Here is a 19026-nt window from a genome sequence, read left to right as displayed (position 1 = left end):
GAGGACGTGGGTCTGTCTGGGAGGATAGAGGTCTGTCTGTGAGGACGTGGGTCTGTCTGGGAGGATAGAGGTCTGTCTGTGAGGATGTGGGTCTGTCTGTGAGGATGGGGTCTGTCTATGAGGATGTGGGTCTGTCTGTGAGGATGGGGGTCTGTGTGAGGGTGGGGGTCTGTCTGTGAGGATGGGGGTCTGTGTGAGGATGTGGGTCTGTCTGTGAGGATGGGGGTCTGTCTGTGAGGATGGGGGTCTGTGTGAGGATGGGGGTCTGTCTGTGAGGATGGGGGTCTGTCTGTGAGGATGCAGTCTATGTATCCAGGTAGAACTCAGAGATGTTGTGGGTTTGGCTCCAGACCACTGCCATTAAGCGAAGATCACAACCAAGAGAGCACAGCATCTGTTTTTTGGTTCCCAGTGCATAAAAAACATGTATGGCATAAAAAACATGTATGGCATAAAAAACATGTATGGCATAAAAACATGTATGGCATAAAAAAACATGTATGGCACTAGACTGTAATCTAGGAAGTGCGCAGCAGCAAGATGAGAAAGTTTGAAACTGTGAAAATGACCCAAAGAGGACACAGACACACCATGAGTGGTCCTGTTGGGAATTGGTGCTGACAGGCTGGCTCCATGCAGGGTTGTTACAAACCCTCCAGTTGTAAAGAACATAGTATCTGAGAAACAGTCCAGTGAGGACTGTGTGTGTGTGTAAAGGTGTGCTGGAGGTGGCTGACCTCTTTCAACTTCCCAAGAGGGAAAGAGTCCAGGCTGATTCCAGTGAAGTCGAAGTCAGCAGATCCAAATCCTCTCTGTGACCTTTCTACCATTTCTAACAGCATCAGTCCCTCCTGTGGACCTCTCTACTTCTCTGCTGGACATGATGAATTCATCAGAATGGTGGCACAGAACTCAAGCACTAGTCACAGTTCTGTGGTTTATTAGGGAAGTAACGAGTTACAATTCAGGATCTGGAACAAGTCAACATGCAGTTGTTCAATGAGGATGGCCTCTTCACAGTCCTGCCCACAGGCAGACCTCTCTCTGGCCTTCTGTCCTGCTCAAAACTCTTTTAGCTTCACCAGGAAGTGCCCAGAGGCAGCCCGCCACCAGTAAGCATCCTGGTCGGAGGCGCTCAGCTCTCCCGGTCCTGGTATTTCTTGCCCTTTCTCTCTGTCTCCTGCATCTGAGAGGCTCTGGGTGCAGGGACTCGGGTCCTGGTTCATCACTCCTCTCTCCTTGCTGGTTGTCAGATCTGTCCTCCCCACCCCTGGATGGCTCATTTTAGGCCTCACAGGATGGTGAAGCTGATGAACCCCCTTATTAGGGCTCCCTATGCCTCACTGGAGTCCTGGGGTGGCGCTGTGGGTTAATGTGCTCAACTGCAAAGTCAGTTTGAACCAGCCGCTCCTTGGAAACCCTATGAAGGGTTGCTATGGGTCAGAACCTACTCGAAGGCATTTACCAACAACACCTTATTGGCATGGCCCCACCCCCACAAGGGTACCATACACCTTATTCACATTATTAGCAAGCTCTCCAATCCCTTTGATTGGCTGCAGGTACTTTATTTGCAAAGTCCAAAGACCTCCAGTGAGGTGGATTGGCAAAGTGGCAGCATCAGTAGGCTCAAGCGTGGCAACAATTGTGAGGTTGGCCCAGGACCGGGCAGTGTTTTGTTCTGTTGCGCATAGGGTCACTATGAGTCGGTACCGACTCAATGGCACCTAACAACAACCACTACCACCACCCAGTCATTTGGTGGTAGTTATAATATGATAGCAAGAAAAGTCATACAAAAGCAATCCATTGTACCCCAGTGTGTGTGTGTGTATGTAAGGATGTATCTGTATACCTGTATATATGACTGTTATGTGAGAGTGTGTCTTTGTGTATGTCTAAGTCTCTGTGTTTGCCTGGAAGAGTGTCTTTCTGTCTCCGTGTGTGTACATGTGTCTGTCCACGTGTTTGTGTGTGTGAGTTTATCTGTGTGTCTCTCCCTGTATGTATGCATTTGTTTACCTGACTGTATGTATGGGTGGTATATGGGCTGGACCTCAAGCTGCCCTGGCCACATCTCAGAGAGCCCGTGCTGGGTCAGCAGGTTCTCGAGCAGGCTCTGAGCCAAGCCCACCCCCGGGAGGCGGCTCGTCGGGGTCCTCTGTGCCTCCAGAGGAAATCTGGGTGCTGAGGAAGCCTTTTGCAGGTAGACTTGGGCCCCAGGGGTCTGGGTGTTGGTCCTTCCACCAGGCACCACTGGGGCTGTGCGGAGGGGACTTGGGGTCTGCACTGCCTGACGCCCTCTCATGCTCACAGGTGGGGAACGCAGCGGCAGCTTGAGCAGCGTGGCTGGTGGCCGGGGCCATGCCCTGCATGCAGGCTCCGAAGGCGTCAAGGTAGGTAGGGTGGAGTGGCTGCCTGGGTGGCCAAGCCCCAGAGCAACACAGGTGAGTGGCCTTTCTGGGTTGTAGCTCCTGGCCACTGTGCTCTCCCAGAAGTCTGCCTCTGAGTCCAGCCCTGGGGACAGCCCCGTCAAGCCTCTGGAAGGTTCTGCAGGTAAGAAAGAGGTTGTAACTGCTGACCTGGAATAGATCCCTGAGCTACCGCTCCCTGACCACTATTCTGGTCCAAAGGTACCACCAGGGCCCAGCCTCCTGTCCATGCAGAACAGTCACCCAGGAAGCCAGATCTGGCGTCTGAGGGAAAGGTATTGGGCGATGCCCAGCTTGCATGTGGGCTTGGGCAGCCATGATGGGTCAAGCCCTGCCCTCTGTCTGTTGCTCAGTCTGTGTGTGTTGTGTGTGCACACGCACGCATGTATAGGTGTTGTCTATGTGTATGCTGTGCATGTGAACCAGTGTGTCCGTACAGATCATGTGCAGTGAGTGAGACAGGCATGAAGGAAGCAAGAGCGTCGTATGTGTTCCAAGCAGTGTGACCCGGGGCCGGCACAAGTGTGTGTGTGACCGAGGGTGTGGAAGGTGTGGGAGACCATACAAGGTGTGTGTGTGCACCTGTGCCTTGATGTTGGCTGAGTTCTGGTACCAGAGGAGGTGAGGGCTCCTGCCCATAGGGGCAGAGCCCACCTTCCTTGGAAGTAGAGGGGCAGCCCTGAGCCACCCAATCCAAGCCCCCCCCCCCCAAGATGGTGGCAGCATCCTGCCAGACCCTGGCTCGGCATCCCTGGTGTAAGGGGATGGTCAGGGTCTGTGACGGATAGAGGCGGAAGCATCCGGGTGTAGATGACGAAGGATGGCCAACAATGTCCGAGGAAGGTGGTGTCAAACAAGCTGATCGGAACCCAGCGCAGAGACATCGGATGGCCAAGCCGGCGCTGCACGCAGAGGAGGCTGCTCCGCATGGCGGGGTGCATGGCCAGTGGGCAGGCAGGCGAGCCCTGCAGTGGGTGCCCTTGTGTCTTCCAGAGTGCCGAGGCGGTCAGCCAGTGGCTGGCCACGTTCCAGCTGCAACTCTACGCACCCAACTTCATCAGTGCCGGCTACGACCTGCCCACCATCAGCCGCATGACCCCTGAGGTGAGTCGCCCCAGCTAGCTGTCGCCTGCTTCCCCAACAGGTCCCAGCCTCCCACCTGCTAACAGACCTCCTCCCTCAGGACCTCACAGCCATTGGTGTCACCAAGCCAGGCCACCGGAAGAAGATCACAGCAGAAATCAGTGGGCTGAGCATCCCCGACTGGCTGCCCGAGCACAAACCCGTAAGGCCCCCCTCACCTCCTAGTGCCCGGGCCCAGGATGGACAGACAGACTGACAGGCTGGTTCTAGCAGCGAACCCCCCAACAGCCTCCTGTCTGTCACAGGCACTGGGGCCAGTCTCCCTGGGGCAGAGGCCGGGGTGGCAGAGTCTCAGGGGTGCCCCCCTCCACCTGCATACTCCTGCCAGCTCAGCCAGTCAAGTGGGGACACCACGACCCCTGCCCATCACACCAAGGACCACGCAGGCCACACATTGCCGGGATGTGCTTGTACACACCTAGGGACATGCATGTCATTGCTAACTCTACCCAGGGCACCGTGGACAGTTGTTTGCACCCACCTGTTTGGCACCTGTGCAGTTAGCTGGCTCGTGGGAACAGATTGTAGGCTGAAAGCAGGTGGCTTGGCGTAGCCCAGCTACAGGCTACTATCTGGAGGGTCTGCACCCACCCAAATGCTCACCCACCTGCGCTGTCCTGCCCCTTGTCGGTGGCTCAAACCCTCTCAACCTGCTGGAAACCTCTCAGTCTGCTCCATGTGCGCATCCTGGGGGTGAGGAGTGTGCCGTGCGTCTGTGTGTGAGCAGGGTCCCCCTCTGCAGGGAGCACTTAGGTGTTTCTGAGTGAAGCACAGAGTGATGTGGCTGGAGGTATGTGTGCTGGAGGAGGCAGGTGGTGATGTGTGAGGATGTGTACGCACAGGAGATGTGTTCGAGTGTGATGCGGAAGGGGTGTCGGTGCCCATACGTGGCTGAGTGTGCCGTGCGTGTGCAGTGTGTGTGTCCGATGTGGCTGTGATGTGTGTCTGTGTCCACAACGTGTTGGCGAGTTTGTGCAGGGAGCTGTCCCTGGGGGCAGGGAAAAGGGAGGAAGTGATTTCTTCCACTTCCCCCGGGGTAGGCATCCAAGGAAAGATAATGCCTTGTATCTGTGTGTCTGGGTGTGCTAACACGTGCCCCAAAGAGCTGGCTTGGGGCTCCTGTTCCATACCTAAGGGGCACTTAGGCTGTGCCCATGCTGTCTTCGATGCTGACATCTCCAGCCTGTCTGTTTGTCCATCTGTCTGTCTATGCCGGCTGGTCCAGTGCCCTGTCCCTGGGACAGCTCCTAAGAGGCGGAGAGGGTGAGGGCGGCCGGCCCGCCCTGGCTGCCCTCTGTGTCCCCTGCCCCCAGGCTAACCTGGCCGTGTGGCTGTCCATGATCGGCCTGGCCCAGTATTACAAGGTGCTGGTGGACAATGGCTATGAGAATATCGACTTCATCACTGACATCACCTGGGAGGACCTGCAGGAGATTGGCATCACCAAGCTGGGTGAGGGCCTGCCCCGTTTGCCCCCGTCCGCACCCACTCCGCCCACAGCCTGACCCCATGCATGTCCCATGTCCCATGCAGGACACCAGAAGAAGCTGATGCTTGCGGTGAGGAAGCTGGCAGAGTTGCAGAAGGCGGAATACGCCAAATATGAGGGGGGCCCCCTGCGCCGGAAGGCACCCCAATCGCTGGAGGTGGTGGCCATTGAGTCACCTCCCCCACCAGAGCCCACACCTGCTGACTGCCAGTCCCCGAAGATGACCACCTTCCAGGACAGTGAGCTTAGTGGGGAACTGCAGGCTGCTATGACCGGCCCAGCTGAGGGCACTGCCGCCACTGTTGAGAAGACCTACAACCAGCTGCCACCCACCCCCAGAGGCAGCCTGCGGCAGGAGCCCAGCCTGGGTGGGCGGGCACGTCACATGAGCAGCTCTCAGGAACTGCTGGGCGATGGACCTCCTGGGCCTGGCAGCCCCATGTCCCGGAGCCAGGAGTACCTGCTGGATGAGGGACCAGCCCCCAGCACTCCCCCCAGGGAGGCCCGGCCCAGCCGTCATGGCCACAGTGTCAAGAGAGCCAGTGTACCCCCGGTACCTGGAAAGCTAAGACAGGTCCTCCCGCCAGGTGCCAGCCACTTCACACCCCCGCAGACGCCCACCAAAGCCAGGCCTGGCTCCCCCCAGGCTCTGGCGGGGCCTCATGGCCCCACCCCGGCCACAGCCAAGGTAAAGCCCACCCCACAGCTGCTGCCACCAACGGAGCGGCCCATGTCCCCCCGCTCACTGCCCCAGTCGCCCACCCACCGAGGCTTTGCCTATGTGCTGCCCCAGCCTGTGGAGGGGGAAGCAGCCCCAGTGGCCCCAGGGCCTGTGCCCAGATTGTGCCTGCCCCCCGAGGCTGATGGTGAGCCAGGGCGGCCCAAGAAGCGTGCCCACAGCCTGAACCGCTATGCAGCGTCAGACAGCGAGCCGGAGCGGGACGAGCTGCTGGTTCCCTCGGCGACAGGACCCTATGCCACTGTCCAGCGGCGTGTGGGCCGAAGCCACTCGGTGCGGGCACCCGCTGGCGCTGACAAGAACGTCAACCGCAGCCAATCTTTCGCTGTGCGGCCACGAAAGAAGGGGCCCCCACCACCTCCACCCAAGCGCTCCAGCTCTGCCCTGGCAAATGCCAACCTGGCTGATGAGCAGGGGCTAGATGCAGAGACTGAGGGTGTTGGGCCTGAGGACGGTGGGCTGGGAGTCCGAGCCCAGCGCCGGCGGGCCAGCGACCTAGCCGGCAGCGTGGACACGGGCAGTGCCGGCAGTGTGAAGAGCATCGCGGCCATGCTGGAGCTGTCGTCCATTGGGGGTGGCGGCCGGGCTGCCCGCAGGCCTGCAGAGGGCCACCCCATACCCCGTCCTGCCAGCCCTGAACCAGGCCGTGTGGCCACGGTGCTGGCTCCTTTGAAGCACAAGGAGGCCATTGGGCCCGACGGGGAGGTGGTAAACCGGCGCCGCACGCTCAGTGGGCCTGTCACTGGACTTCTGGCCACAGCCCGCCGAGGGTCTGGAGAGCCAGTGGGGCCTACTGAACAACACGGGCCCTTGGTTGAAGATGGTGCTGCCCGGCAGCGACCCCGAGGCCCAGCCAAGGGAGAGGGCAGCAGCGAGGGCTCTCCCCTGGCCAGGGTGGAGGCCAGCTCCACTCTCAAGAGGCGCATTCGAGCCAAGCAGAGCCAGCAAGAGAATGTCAAGTTCATCTTGACGGAGTCTGACACTGTCAAGCGCAGGCCCAAGACCAAGGAGCGGGAGGTGGGCTTGGAGCCCCCCCCACCTCCCCTGTCTGTGTATCAGAATGGCACGGGGACCATGCGCCGACGGCCCGTTTCTGAGCAAGGTGCACCCCCAGATCTGCCACCGCCGCCCCCACCTGTTCAGCCGCCCCCGGCCGACCTGGTGCATCTGCCTCCACTGCCCTTGCCAGAGGGTGATGCACGGAAGCCGGTCAAGCCACCCGTCTCTCCCAAGCCTGTCCTAGCTCAGCCGATGACCAAGATGCAGGGCTCACCCACTCCGGCATCCAAGAAGGTGCCTCTCCCAGGCCCTGGCAGCCCAGGTAGGTGCAGGGAATGAATGGCAAGCAGGATCCTGTCCACTTCCCACACCTCTTCTGGAATTTGGGAAGCCTGGGTAGGAGTGGACAACCCCAGCCCATAGCTGGGAACAAAGAGGCACGGTTCTGCATATAAACCTTTGAATGCCACTCTGGAGGGAGGAGAGGTGGGAGATGACCGGTTAGGGGTTACCCACTGCAAAAGCAAGGAGCGGGTCAGGGGTGGAAAAGACCTATGGCATGTAAGCAATCCTTGGGACCACAGTAGGCCCATTTAGAGGAGAGGTTGGTGAGCGATTCTCCCAGGCCAGGTCTTTCCCCGCAGAAGTGATGACCAGCATTTGCATGTGGCAGCGCGCCCTAGTGGCACTGGAGGGTGGGTCCCCTTCCCTGGTGCCAGCGCCGTCCTCTCCACAGAAGTGAAGCGTGCCCACGGGACACCGCCGCCTGTATCACCTAAGCCACCGCCACCGCCTACGGCGCCCAAGCCAATCAAGGCTACGGCGGGGCTGCAGTCGGGCAGCGCCAGTCCTTCGCCCGCGCCCTCACCGGCGCGTCAGCCGCCAGCCGCCCTCGTCAAGCCGGCCGGCACGCCGCCTCCGGTGGGCTCCAGTCCGGTTAGGCCCCCATCCCCCGGCGTGCCCGCGCTGCACGTGCCCGCCAAGCCACCGCGCGCCGCCGCCGCCGCCGCCGCCGCCGGAGCCCCTGCCGTGCCTGACGGCGCCTCGCCAGGGGACAGTGCCCGGCAGAAGCTGGAGGAGACCAGCGCCTGCTTGGCGGCTGCGTTGCAAGCTGTAGAGGAAAAGATCCGACTGGAAGACGGCCAGGGACCGCGGTAGGCGCAGCGGGGCGGCCTGGGGCGGGGCCTGTAGCCGCCTTCGCCCCTTTACTACGGGGTTTTCTGAAGCTTGGCCTGTGGGCGGATCCTGGTGGGGAGTGGCTGGACTCGAGGGGGCGGAGTCTCCTCCCTGATCTCTCCAGTTGGTATTGCCTTGGCGTGAGCGGGGCGTGACGTAGGGCGAGCCATGGGAGGAAACGGGCGGATAGTGCATCCAGGCCCCTCAGTGCTTACACTCTGAGACCTGGAGTGGGCGTGGTTGTGGGTGTGGTTTGCTCTTGTCCCCGCACCGGGACCGGCTTGAGACAGAGGAAATGGTCCTCCACCAGCCCAACTCATGCATGCCCCCTTGCCCCCAGCCCGTCGGCCGCAGAGGAGAAGAGCACCGGCAGCATCTTGGATGACATCGGCAGTATGTTCGACGACCTGGCCGACCAGCTGGATGCCATGTTGGAGTGACGGGCCGTTGCCCTCTGGGGGTCCGCCCGCGCTGCTCAGGCTTTGGCCCCTCATACTGACCTTTACCTCAGGACGGGCATCTGGGCCGAGCGACCGCTGGCTGAGCTGGGGGCGGGCCTCCCCCAGCCCCTGCACAAGCACAACTCCTGCTGCCTGCCCAAGGCTCGGCCCTGCCTGCTGCTCCCCGTGCAATACCTGCTGGGCCGCCAGGGCTACCCTGGTGGTGGGGAGAGGATGCCGCTGGAGTCTTCTGACCTCACGGCAGAGCACAGGTCTATGCCCAGCACAGAACTGCCGATGGGGAGACCTCCTCGGGCAGCTGCTCTGGCTGAGCACAAACCAGGGGTAGGAGGTCGAGACTGGGACCCCCCCCCACTCCATTGCATCCCCCTCCCCCAGAATATAAACTATGGAGAGTATTAATTTATTGGGAACGAGCTGAGGCAGATTCCCCCCAGGGAGACACAAAGGTATAACTTTAACAAATATATATTTAAAGAAAAAAATATTGATTCTATAAAGAAAACATTTACCGATGGAAAGGACAAAAGCTGTTAAGAGGCCCAGGCCCCTTTGTCCGTCCTTCCCACCCACCCCCTGTCCAGGGGGTCTAGGCCCCTGGCCCAGTAGCACAAATGGGCTGGGGATCAGGGAGGGGGTTGGTGCTCTGCCAGGGCCTCTCCTCCCCCCACCTCCCGACCCCTTCTCTGAGGAACTGGATGTGCCTTGCTAGCTGATGGGCTGTGTCCACTTCCAGGCCTGCGGAATATGGGGGCGTGGTCGAGTCCTGAGAGCGTGGTTGAGGGTGTGCTTGGGCGAGCGTGAGCGTGTGACCGCAATGTGGGAGCAGAGGCGCGCATGCAGCTGCGTGTACGTGCGTGCCTGCCCCCACCCCCTGACCCCGCGCTGGCCCTGCACAAGCACCCAGCCCAACCCCCACTCAAGTTCTGAAGGCCGCTTCTGCTCGTGGTCCACGGCCATGTCGTGTGGTTTCCTGACCCCGTTTCTCTGACCCACTTCTCTCTCTTCCCCTGAAAAAGTACTGACTGGTCTCCTCTATTGTGTTTGCTGATCCACATGTGTTGGGAACAACTTTGACATTTCTTATAATAAAATAAAATCGAAAACCGTTGAAAGCCAGCCAAGCCGACCATGGTGACAGGATGGGTGTAGGAGCTGCCAGAGGTGGTGTCCAGCCCTGGCCGCCCTTTAGGATGGTCTCCAGCAGGTGGGAAGGGTGAAGGCAGGGGGCTACTGTCAGCTGTCAATAAACAGCAGAACACAGAGCTACATGGTCTATTTTTTTTTTGGGGGGGGGGGCCACAGGTCTGGTGTTAGAAAGAACGGAATTGGGGCTAGGACCCTGGCCCCATGGTGGGGGTAGGCCTTGTCCTGGAGAGGAGAAGCAGAGTGGTGGGCCATTTCCAAGGGTCTGGAAGACACTCTGGCCCCTTCCACACTGTCAAAAACGGACCCTATTGTGAATTAACTCCCCTCAAATGTAAAAAGAATATCCTTCATGCCCCCCACACCTCCTCAACATCCTTGGGGGGCGGCGTCCCCCGTCTTTGAATGCAGCCACCCACACCAAGGACCCCTTTCACAGACACCATCTGTGCGTTTATTTCCATTGAAGTAATCAAAGATATGTACAGTCTAAAACAGTAGAAAACTTTATGTATAAAAATGCCCGCAGTCCATCTTGAGAAGGGATCGGGCTGGGCTGGCCGAGCGTCGTACCTGGGGCTGCGGCGGGGATGCCACTGAGCGTGGGCCGGGAAGGCACTGCCCCATTTGTCTCCCAGGTCCCATGGGGCAGCCAGAGCTCCAAGGTCACCTATTCGGCCAGCTGGCTGACAGGACCAGAGGAGCCAAGGCCCGACCCACGCTCTCTGTTAGCAGGTCCACACCTGAAAAAATGGGGTTCAGTGTCAGGGGTGCCTACAGCCCCTGCCGCCTATCTGCTGCCCACCGTGGGCAGCTCCAATTCCTGCAGCACTGACCTTCACGGTACTATCCACAGCGCCAGAGAAAAGGCGGCCCCGGGACACGGCCAACGCTGTCACGCTGCCCTGATGCCGCAGCAGGGTCTGTGTGCAGATCATGTTATCCATGCTCCACACCTGGGGACATGAAAGACATGAGGTGACGTAGTCACCAAGGCCCCTCCCTCCCCACCTGGCACCCTGGTTTAGCATGTACCCTGAGGGACCGGTCATAGGAGGCGCTGAAGACTTTGGTCTGGTCTGGAGTTGAGATGACCGCCAAGGCATACACGGTGCCCACGTGGCCCGTCAGGGTCCGAACCTGCTCCTTGGATTCAATGTCCCATACCTGGGAGGGGGTGAGCCCGGACAGGTGAGGGACACGGGGGCGGTAGAGCAGGGCCCCAAGTCAGGCCCTGCCTTGTCCCTGGCCTTACGTGGATGAGGTTCTCGTAGGTGCCGCAGACAATGTGGTGGCTTGTCACAGCAATCGAGTAGACGCTGCCTCCGGACGTCTGCAGCACGTGAATGCAGTCTAGGGTCCGGATGTCCCAGATCTGTGGATGAGTGCAGGGTATGAGCAAGCACCCCTTCCCGCAGGGCTCTGCACGCTACAACTACCCACATGGCCCAGCCCAGCTGTCCTGTATCCTACGAGTGGTCCCTGGCACAGGACTTGGCTAGGAATTGCAGGCAGAGGGTAAGGGCCTGCTGGCAGGGGTGGCCCACCTTGATTGTCTGGTAGGAGCCACTGTACAGGTAGCTCTGGGCAGCCACCAGGGCCCGCACCCAGTGGTTCAGGCCTGTCAGCTCCTTCTTCAGCTTCAGCTCGGTGCCCACAATGTCCCAGACCTGCGGGGCCAGCAGTAAGGAGACGGGAGTCCCAGTACCCTTGGAACCCCTGTATCCGCCCCACCCCACCTCACCCCATACCTTGATGGCCTTCAGGGAGCCACTGAAAAGCATGTTGTGAGAGGAGACCAGAGTGCACACTGGGTTGTCGTGGGCCCGGATGGTGTTCACTTTCTGCAGGTTCTGGATATCCCACACCTGGGGAAGGAGAGCCAAGTGTTTCAGGGTGTGGTCACAGCCAGGCCCCACCTCCCGCCCCCCCCCCCCAGCCCACCTGTTCACTCACAATGATGGTGCAGTCTGCAGAGCCACTATACAGCTTACACCTGGGAAGCAAAACCTGTGCGTCAAGGCCACTGTCCTCATCAACAGTCCCCTGTCCAGAGCCACTAGGCACAGACAGCTTAGGCCAAGGCCACTGCTGCTTCCCCCAACACCGAGACATGCAAGTGGCAGCCAGGCCCTTCCTGCCTGCTTGGGAACCATCTGACAGCTGAGTTGTGAGGTAATTACCCTCCAGTTAGCGCTGCATCAATCTGCCCAGCTGGAGCTGGCAGGTGGGGGGCTGCCACCCGGAAACAGGCAGTGTGCACACACACTGACACACTCAGGCCGCACACGCTCACACACACACACATGCACACCCACCTCAACAATCACATGCTTGCTCACACATACACACTCAATCACACATGCTCACATACATACATACATATATGCTCACACACACGCTCACATCTGGGCCTGCGTACAAAAAGGTAGAAGAGCAGGACAAGAGGGTTTCTGGGGGGTCAGGGAGATGCTCCTCAGGGGTCCCCAGGCCCAGAATTGTGCCCAGGACTATGGCCACAGGTCACTGGCAGTTAAGGAGGTGTTCCAAAGCCCTGCCTCTGTGCAGGCAGCAGGGGGCTCCACAGGAGGGGTGGAAGGCAGCAGGGGCTGCACTTACCCCTGGATGCAGAGGGCCAATACAATGCCATCATGACCTTCCAGAGTTTTCTGGCATTTGTACGTAGTGCACGTGTCCCACACCTGCAGACAAAGTTGGGGTGCCCAGAAGGAAAGGGAGTGAGACTCTGGGGCCCTGGTGAAGGCAGGCAGGCAGGCCCACCCCTCAGTCCACCCTGCCCACCTTGATGGTCTTGTCAGAGGAGCCGCTGAAGAGCAGGTCACCCATGGAGTAGACGCAGAGACACCACACAGGACCCTGGTGCCCCACAAAGGTCCCCTTGCACTTGAAGATCTGCTGAGGGTCATAGGCTGCACAGAGGAGGGTGGTGTGAGGAACCACGGGGGTCCTGGGAGCAGGGGGAAGAGCCATGCGGAGGGGCCACATACTCACATCCCAGAATGCCCATGTTCAGCCGAGCATTGATGTGTGACAATTCATCCTGCAAGATAAAGAACAAGGCAGGTGGGCAGGCTGTGGTGTCCCCGCAGGCAGCCCCCTAGTGCAGTTCTGAGCAGTCGTCAGGCAGCTCACGTTCAGCATGGAGGCATCCCGCCGGAACTCCATCAGATCCTCACTTAGCTTGCTCTGGTTCTCGTCCAGGACGTCTGGCGGGGAGGGGAGGGACCAGTGTCACCAGAGCCCCGGGGCACTCCCACCTCTTGCTCTGGACTGGGCCTCACCAAACTTAAGCTCCAGGCTTTTTTCCAGCTGGTCGATCTTCTCCGAGAGCTTGCCCAACATGGAGCGCAGGAAGGCGATCTCTTGGTCCTTCTGGGCCAGGGCCACCTGCAGTTCATGGAAGCGGTCGTCTGTCTGCTGCAGGAACTCCTTCAGGCCTTCGAAGCGGCACGTCTCCAGGTGAGTCTCATACGTGTCCTGGTTCCCGATGAACGTACACCTGGGGCACAGGATGGCTGCCCTGCCCACTTGCCCACTGTCGGCTGGCCTCCCCAACCTGAGTCTCTCTCCAGCCCCTAGGCCAGTCCCCTTTGGCTCTTGCTGGATGATGCTGCCCTCCTCCTCACTCCCGGAAGCCAACGGGTCACTTCGGCCTTGCTCGGTGCTCCCGTAAGGCCCTCCCTAGACCTCAGAATTGAACCCAATCCCCTCTGGAGAGCTCCACCCACACCTCCCCTCCACCATAGACTCCAGTTGCTTCCTATGGTCACAGAGCCTTTGTCCAGGTGAGTCCAGTTGCAAAAGCCCCCTCAGCCTTGTTCTTTATCCGTCTCCCTCCCATGAGTGCCTTAGTTCCACCCAGCCCTCTGAGCAGCGCCGTGCCCCTCTGGGGTCCCAGGGGGCTGAGTTGTTCCTTGGTGTCACCTGTAACTGAGTTCGTAAAGACAGGTGTTGCTGTGGCTCCCAGCTGAGGACTGTGTCCCTGGGGAACCTGGCTGTCTCCCCAGCAGACGGTACAGCTGGTCCTCAACCACGACTCTCACGGAAGCGGTGACCACGAGTGCTGGCCAGGCCCTCTGCCTGCCCCCGCCGCCCGTGCCCACCCGCACCCACTCACCCGTACTTGGAGTGTGGGCACTTGATGTGTTCGCATGCCTTCAGGTGAGCCTCCAGGTGCATCTTGAGGAGGGGCGGGCAGTTGGGGTTATTGGGGCACCGTACAGGCCGGTACTCACAGGTGCTCTCGTGCTCCCTGTGAAAGGGGGTGTGAGCTCTCAGGAGAGCAGGCCCAGGGCCCCAGGGGCCTTGGGAAGGGGGTCACACTCACTTTCGGGCACTGAGCTTGATGGTGAAGGGGCAGCCTCGGGGGTCCACCTCGAAAGTGCTGGGTTTCCCACTGCCCACCGGCCGGCAGCCGTGTCTACAATGGACGAAGAGCTCCCCAATCTGCTCGGCCACAGCAATGTTGCTCACGACCACCGTCAGCTTGGCGTTGTCCACAGGACACTTCTCTGGAGCCGGTGAGGTCATGCTTACCCACAGCCCACCCAGCCACCCCTCCCAACACTCAGCCACAGACAGACTAAGTTCTGGCGGGGATGGGACGGTCAGGCTTGCAAAGCACGTCCCCCACCCAGCACTCGGCCTCCTGAGACCCCAGCACCCAAGTGTGGGGGCATGTCAAGTCTGAGAGGGACCACAAGGTGAGCAGGTGTCCAAGGGGCCTCTCTGCTCACCCCAGGACCTACTAGACAGGTCAAAGGCAGGACTGAGCATGAAGCCTGCCTGGTGCCAGCCACTGCATAAGGAACTCCCGCACCAGTGCCCAGCGTCCAGCGCTTTAGGCTATGCGTAAGTGATGGCTGCGGAAAACCACCAAGGTTTGGGCCTGCCGGGAGCGCCCCTCCCCAGCAGGTGAAGAGGATATGATGGAGGCCTACCTGACTTGAGGGCGCATCTTCTACAGAAGGTGTGCTGTAGGGCAGACAAAAGTGGATAGAGAAGGCCCTGCCCCCAGTCCCGCAGCGCCCCCACCACACCCGGAAATGGCCATCACAGATTCGCCCCCAGCGCCAGCCCACAGGTGGCAACACGGGCCCCGCCCCACCCACCCTCCAGAAGGCCCCGCCCCCTCGCCCGGTACGTGCAGATCCCACCGCGTCTTCCTCACCCCGCACGTGGTGATCACGGGATCTTTGAACACACAGCAGCACAACTGGCAACTGAGTTTCACCGAAGGCTGCTCAGCAAATACGAGGGGTTCCTGCAAACCCAGGTGAAGGCAGGTGAGGCAGGCCTGCGGACACCACGGGGTACCCACGGGGGAGGGCGCCCCCGAGATGGGGCTGGGCGGAGGGAATGCACCCTGGCACTGAATCAACCTTAGCCTCTTCCTGGAAAGCGAAAAGGGGTCCGCACGGCCCCCACCCTACTCCCACTGCCCAGCCGCATGCCCCTGGAGGTCGCCCACGTCCGTCCACTTACCGGCTCCTCCTCCTCCTCAGGCAGTGAGAAAGTGGAGCGCAGGGACATGCTAGATTCGGAGTGCAGAGAGCGGACAGAGATGGCCGAGTCTGAGCGGCGTGGCGTGCTGATGGGGGGCTGCGGTGCACAGGAGACAAGGCCGTCACTGGGGGGGCTGCCGCGGCCACGTAGGCCTAGCAGAGCTGGGCACTTCCAGCCCAGGGAGGCAGGGCGGGACCAGCCCCGTGGACAATCGACGGCAGCGCTGCTCCGTTCAGTCAGGCTTTCACAGAGCAACCCTGGGCACTCAGAGGGCGAACGAGAGGGACGGCGGGAGGGCCTGGGCCAGAGCCCCCTGCCCCGCTGCCCTAGCCCTGACACTTGTCCTGCTGCCCGCTCACATCGGCAACTTTCTTTGTGCAATAGAGAGACTTCCTGCTATTCAATTTGAGGAGGACTCTCTGGGGCAGCTTCCTGTGGCACCCCCACCAGCCAATCCTGGTGGCTATGGCCTGAACCAATGGAGGGATGGGGCTGGGCTGTGACAGGATTGCTGCCCCCACCAGGGAACCCTGGCTGGGGAGGCTGGGAAGGCAGGAACAGACCCAGCAACCCCAGGCCAGCATCCTGGGAAAGCAGGCTCTTCCAACTGTGGGGGAGCAGCCCCTCCCTCCCTGAGGGTCTGGAAAGTTCCATAAGAGCTCCTGCCTCACCACCGCTCTCTGCGACCCCCTTCTGGGGCTGATAGCTGCCAACCCCTATTAAGAGTCCACTGCTGTCTCCTCAGTTTCCAACTCACAGGACCCTAATGGTCACAGCAGAACCACTTCACAGTGCTTCTACGGAAGGCTTTCAGTCTGTATGGGAGCAGACTGCTAATCTTTTTCCTGTAAAATGCTTATCCCACGGCACCACCAGGGCCCCTTCCAAGACCCAAGCCTTCAGGGGATCAGTGGATAAGCACCCGGCGGCACACATCCAAATGCCAGCCGTGCCTCTTGGCCTGCCCTTTCTCCCTCATGCGTCCAGCCATCAGGCCTGAGCTGGCTGCTTGGCTGTGCCTTCCTACAGTGGAAGGGCAGCCACAACACCCTCAGCCCTGGGGGGAAGGAAACTGGCTGCAGCAGGCCAAGCTGTGGGGACAGGTCAGCAGCCCCAGGACCGTCCATGGCTGCTTGAAGCAGGGGAGGCAGGACCCCACTGTGTGCCAAAGGACCTGGCCTCCCTGGCGTTTGCACAGACTTGTGGCAGTGACAGGAGGTTACAGGAAGTGAGTCAGAGCCTCCCAGGCCGCCATGGAAACCAGAGGGCTGGGCCCTCCATTCCCATGACGCCTGCTCTCAGGGGTTCCTGGTAGCTAGAGTCAAGGGGCTGAAAATCAGGCAGGCCTGGGCTGGGTCACGCACCACCTTTGAGCTGAGAGATCAAAACCTGGCCTGGGGAAGTGGGGAGGGGAAGGGCAGAGCTTTGCCTGCAAAAAAAAAAAAGTGCCCGCGGATGACCTCAGTGGTCAGTCCCAGGGTCCGTGTGGTACTGTTCACACCACCTTGGATCCCCAGTCCAGGTTGTAAGTTGTGGAGACTGCGGTGGGCAGGTCCAGGGATGCCTACACTTGCACCCTTAGGGCCCAGTACAGCACCTGGCACCCAGGTGTATTCTGTTAATGTACTATGAAAAGGCCAAGAAAATGGCCTGCCATCCCAGTGAGAGGGGAGGCTGGGGAGCTACAGCTGGCAGACAGAGTCCAGCCAGGGAAAGGAGGGATCGGAGCAAGAGAGGAGGGCCGAGCTCCTATCCCCCACCTGCTCCCTCAGCCCAGCTCCTTCCCAAGCCCCTACCCCCCACCTGCTCCCTTGTCGTTGGTCTGCCTCCCCTCCATAGTTCCCATAGCCTCAGGGAACATTTCTGGCCACCTCTTGACCTCACAGCTCCAGCCTATCTGCCCTTCCTCTCGTGAAGCCCCCCGAAGGCCCCTCCTGCCTCCACCCTGGCAGCACAGGAGTGGATTTGATTCGATCCTACTCCTACTGCTCACGTGTTCTTTGGGTCCAGCTGCTCTGAGGACCAAGCAAGCCCTCTTCATCTTCAGGGCAGTACCTCAGTGGCCGCCTCGGCCTCACGTGGGGCCTCCTTGGCCACTTAAACCTCAAAGCACCTGCAGGCGCTGTTTCCTCCCCTCGCCTACCATGCTGTCCTCCTCGTCCCGCGGGGAGTAGGCCAGGGTACTGGAGGAGGAGGGGGTCCTACGGTGTTGTTTGTAGGTGCTGGTGCCGTCGGCTGCCAGAAAAGAGGAGCATGGAGTTCTCCCAGGGGTCTGCCAGCTTATCCAGACATCCTCCTCGCCTGCGACCCCCCCCCCCCCAAACTGCTTCCTTCTGGGTCTGGAGGCCACTGGGGTCCGGCAAGTACCCCTGCCCACCCAGGGCCCTCTACCCTCCATTAAAGCCAAAGGGGGAAGGCTTGGCTGTCTCCCAGGATCGTCAGACCCCAGTATAACCACAGGGCAGTCTGTCCTAGTCGATCCAAGCCCCTAACCAAGTGGGTTGAGGGAAGGGGTGGGGGTGGGGGGAGAGTTCCATTGTCCCAGCCTGACCCGGGGCCATCTATACACAGCAAACGCTCACACTGAGGGTCACTTGGCAGAAGTGGGGACATTGGCTTGCATGCCCCTCATGGCTACCCTGGCGGGGAGAAGAGGGGTGGGGAGGTGGGGCGCAAGGAGTTATAGGAGCAGAGGAGGGGGTGCCAGATGGTCAGGGCTGAGAGTGGCCAGGAACAGGGTGTTCCTGCTCAAGGGGTGGTGAGGAGGAAGAGGCCTAGGCTCAGCTGCTCACCTTTGGTGATGGTAGTAACAGCGGAAAAGGCGGGCCCGAAGGTCGTTTCCATCCTGGTCTGCAGAGAGAGCAGAGGGGGTGTGGCCTGGGCCCAGAGAGAAGGACACACAGCACCCCCACAACACACTCACATACACACACTGATGCTACGTGTGTGTGTGGACAGACACAACCACAACTCATGGACACAGGGGTCCCTATGTATGTAGGTGGGTACACAGGAACCTTACCCCGGTGGCAATGTCTGGGGCAGGAAGACTGGCAGGGCCCCCGGAGAAGCGATTGTAGCGGGCGTTCTTACCCGAGCTCATGCCTGGGCAGCATCTAGGGTTGGCAGGTAGCGTCCTCTGTTGGGGAGCAGATGAGGGGTTCTTACTGGGGTTCCCATGGCAGGTACCCTCAGGCCTACTTTCCCTATTGATGCCAGTGAAGGCAAAGTGCCCAGTGTTCCCGGTCCCCATCTGTCGGGACGTTGCCATCTCAAACACCTGCCCGGCTCTACCCCAAAGGTGAAGGCACCAACCCCAAGTTACAGCTGGTTGGTCACCCCCAGGTCTGTCCCTGCCATGGGTCAGATGTTCCTGGAGCCAGAGCCAGACCTTGGAGTAGGGGTAGGGGACCCAATGGGCTGCAGCAAGCACAAGGGTGGCACACCATGGTACCAGCCCTAGCCAGCCTGGCTCAGATGGGGACGTTAGCCACAGGACCCTGTAGGTGTAATAAGGGTAGCCCCAGTGCAAAGAAAGCCACTGCCCCTCTCTTTCCAGGGGCCGGGCCCAGTGTGTATGCAGGAAAGGAAGGGCTACAGGCAAACCGCCCTGAGGACAGGCTCCGGCCCCAAGCACTCCTGTGACCACCAGGAGCCCGAGGGGGGCGCAGACTCCTCCTAAGGGCAGGAGACCTTTGTCATGTGGGCCACACTTGTCCTTCACCACCTCTATGCTGTTGTAGCACATGGGCTGATATTGACAACCTCCTCAGCCCACCCAGCACTAAAGCCAGCTTGCACCCTAGGCTGGCATGTGGCCTGGTGACCAGGCTGGGAGCAGGAGGCTGGGAACAACCTGTGCCCCAGGACAGTGAGGCCTGGGGTCAAACAAGCCCCCTACCCTGCACCAAGGGG

The 19026-nt window shown here is 60.2% G+C and overlaps 2 protein-coding genes across 2 annotated transcripts in view; one reads left to right on the top strand and one right to left on the bottom strand.

Annotated features, from left to right (window-relative positions):
* Positions 1-8418, top strand: part of CASKIN1 (CASK interacting protein 1) — a 16661-nt gene extending 8243 nt beyond the window's left edge. The window contains exons 11-20 of the mRNA XM_006873873.1: positions 2105-2206; positions 2317-2396; positions 2472-2556; positions 2634-2707; positions 3426-3536; positions 3616-3717; positions 4889-5027; positions 5109-7124; positions 7539-7956; positions 8319-8418. Of these exons, the coding sequence (XP_006873935.1) occupies positions 2105-2206; positions 2317-2396; positions 2472-2556; positions 2634-2707; positions 3426-3536; positions 3616-3717; positions 4889-5027; positions 5109-7124; positions 7539-7956; positions 8319-8418 (3227 nt within the window). The remainder of the gene's footprint in view (positions 1-2104; positions 2207-2316; positions 2397-2471; positions 2557-2633; positions 2708-3425; positions 3537-3615; positions 3718-4888; positions 5028-5108; positions 7125-7538; positions 7957-8318) is intronic.
* A 1833-nt stretch (positions 8419-10251) lies between these two features.
* Positions 10252-17955, bottom strand: TRAF7 (TNF receptor-associated factor 7, E3 ubiquitin protein ligase). Its single transcript, XM_006873958.1, has 20 exons — positions 17904-17955; positions 17317-17346; positions 17255-17266; positions 15091-15207; positions 14777-14869; positions 14547-14580; positions 13934-14117; positions 13724-13858; positions 12888-13105; positions 12739-12812; positions 12598-12646; positions 12388-12515; positions 12205-12287; positions 11542-11581; positions 11337-11453; positions 11133-11255; positions 10841-10960; positions 10621-10752; positions 10391-10541; positions 10252-10328 (listed from the first exon to the last, which is right to left on the bottom strand). Exons 3-20 carry the CDS (start codon positions 17255-17257, stop codon positions 10252-10254), a joined length of 1878 nt encoding a protein of 625 aa, XP_006874020.1. The 5' UTR covers positions 17258-17266; positions 17317-17346; positions 17904-17955.
* Between the last annotated feature and the right edge of the window lie 1071 nt (positions 17956-19026).

Source organism: Chrysochloris asiatica, unplaced genomic scaffold (assembly GCF_000296735.1).
Source record: "Chrysochloris asiatica unplaced genomic scaffold, ChrAsi1.0 scaffold00257, whole genome shotgun sequence".
NCBI lineage: Eukaryota > Metazoa > Chordata > Mammalia > Afrosoricida > Chrysochloridae > Chrysochloris > Chrysochloris asiatica.
Note: the sequence above shows the minus strand (reverse complement) of the source record. Positions and strands in the feature narration are given on the sequence as shown.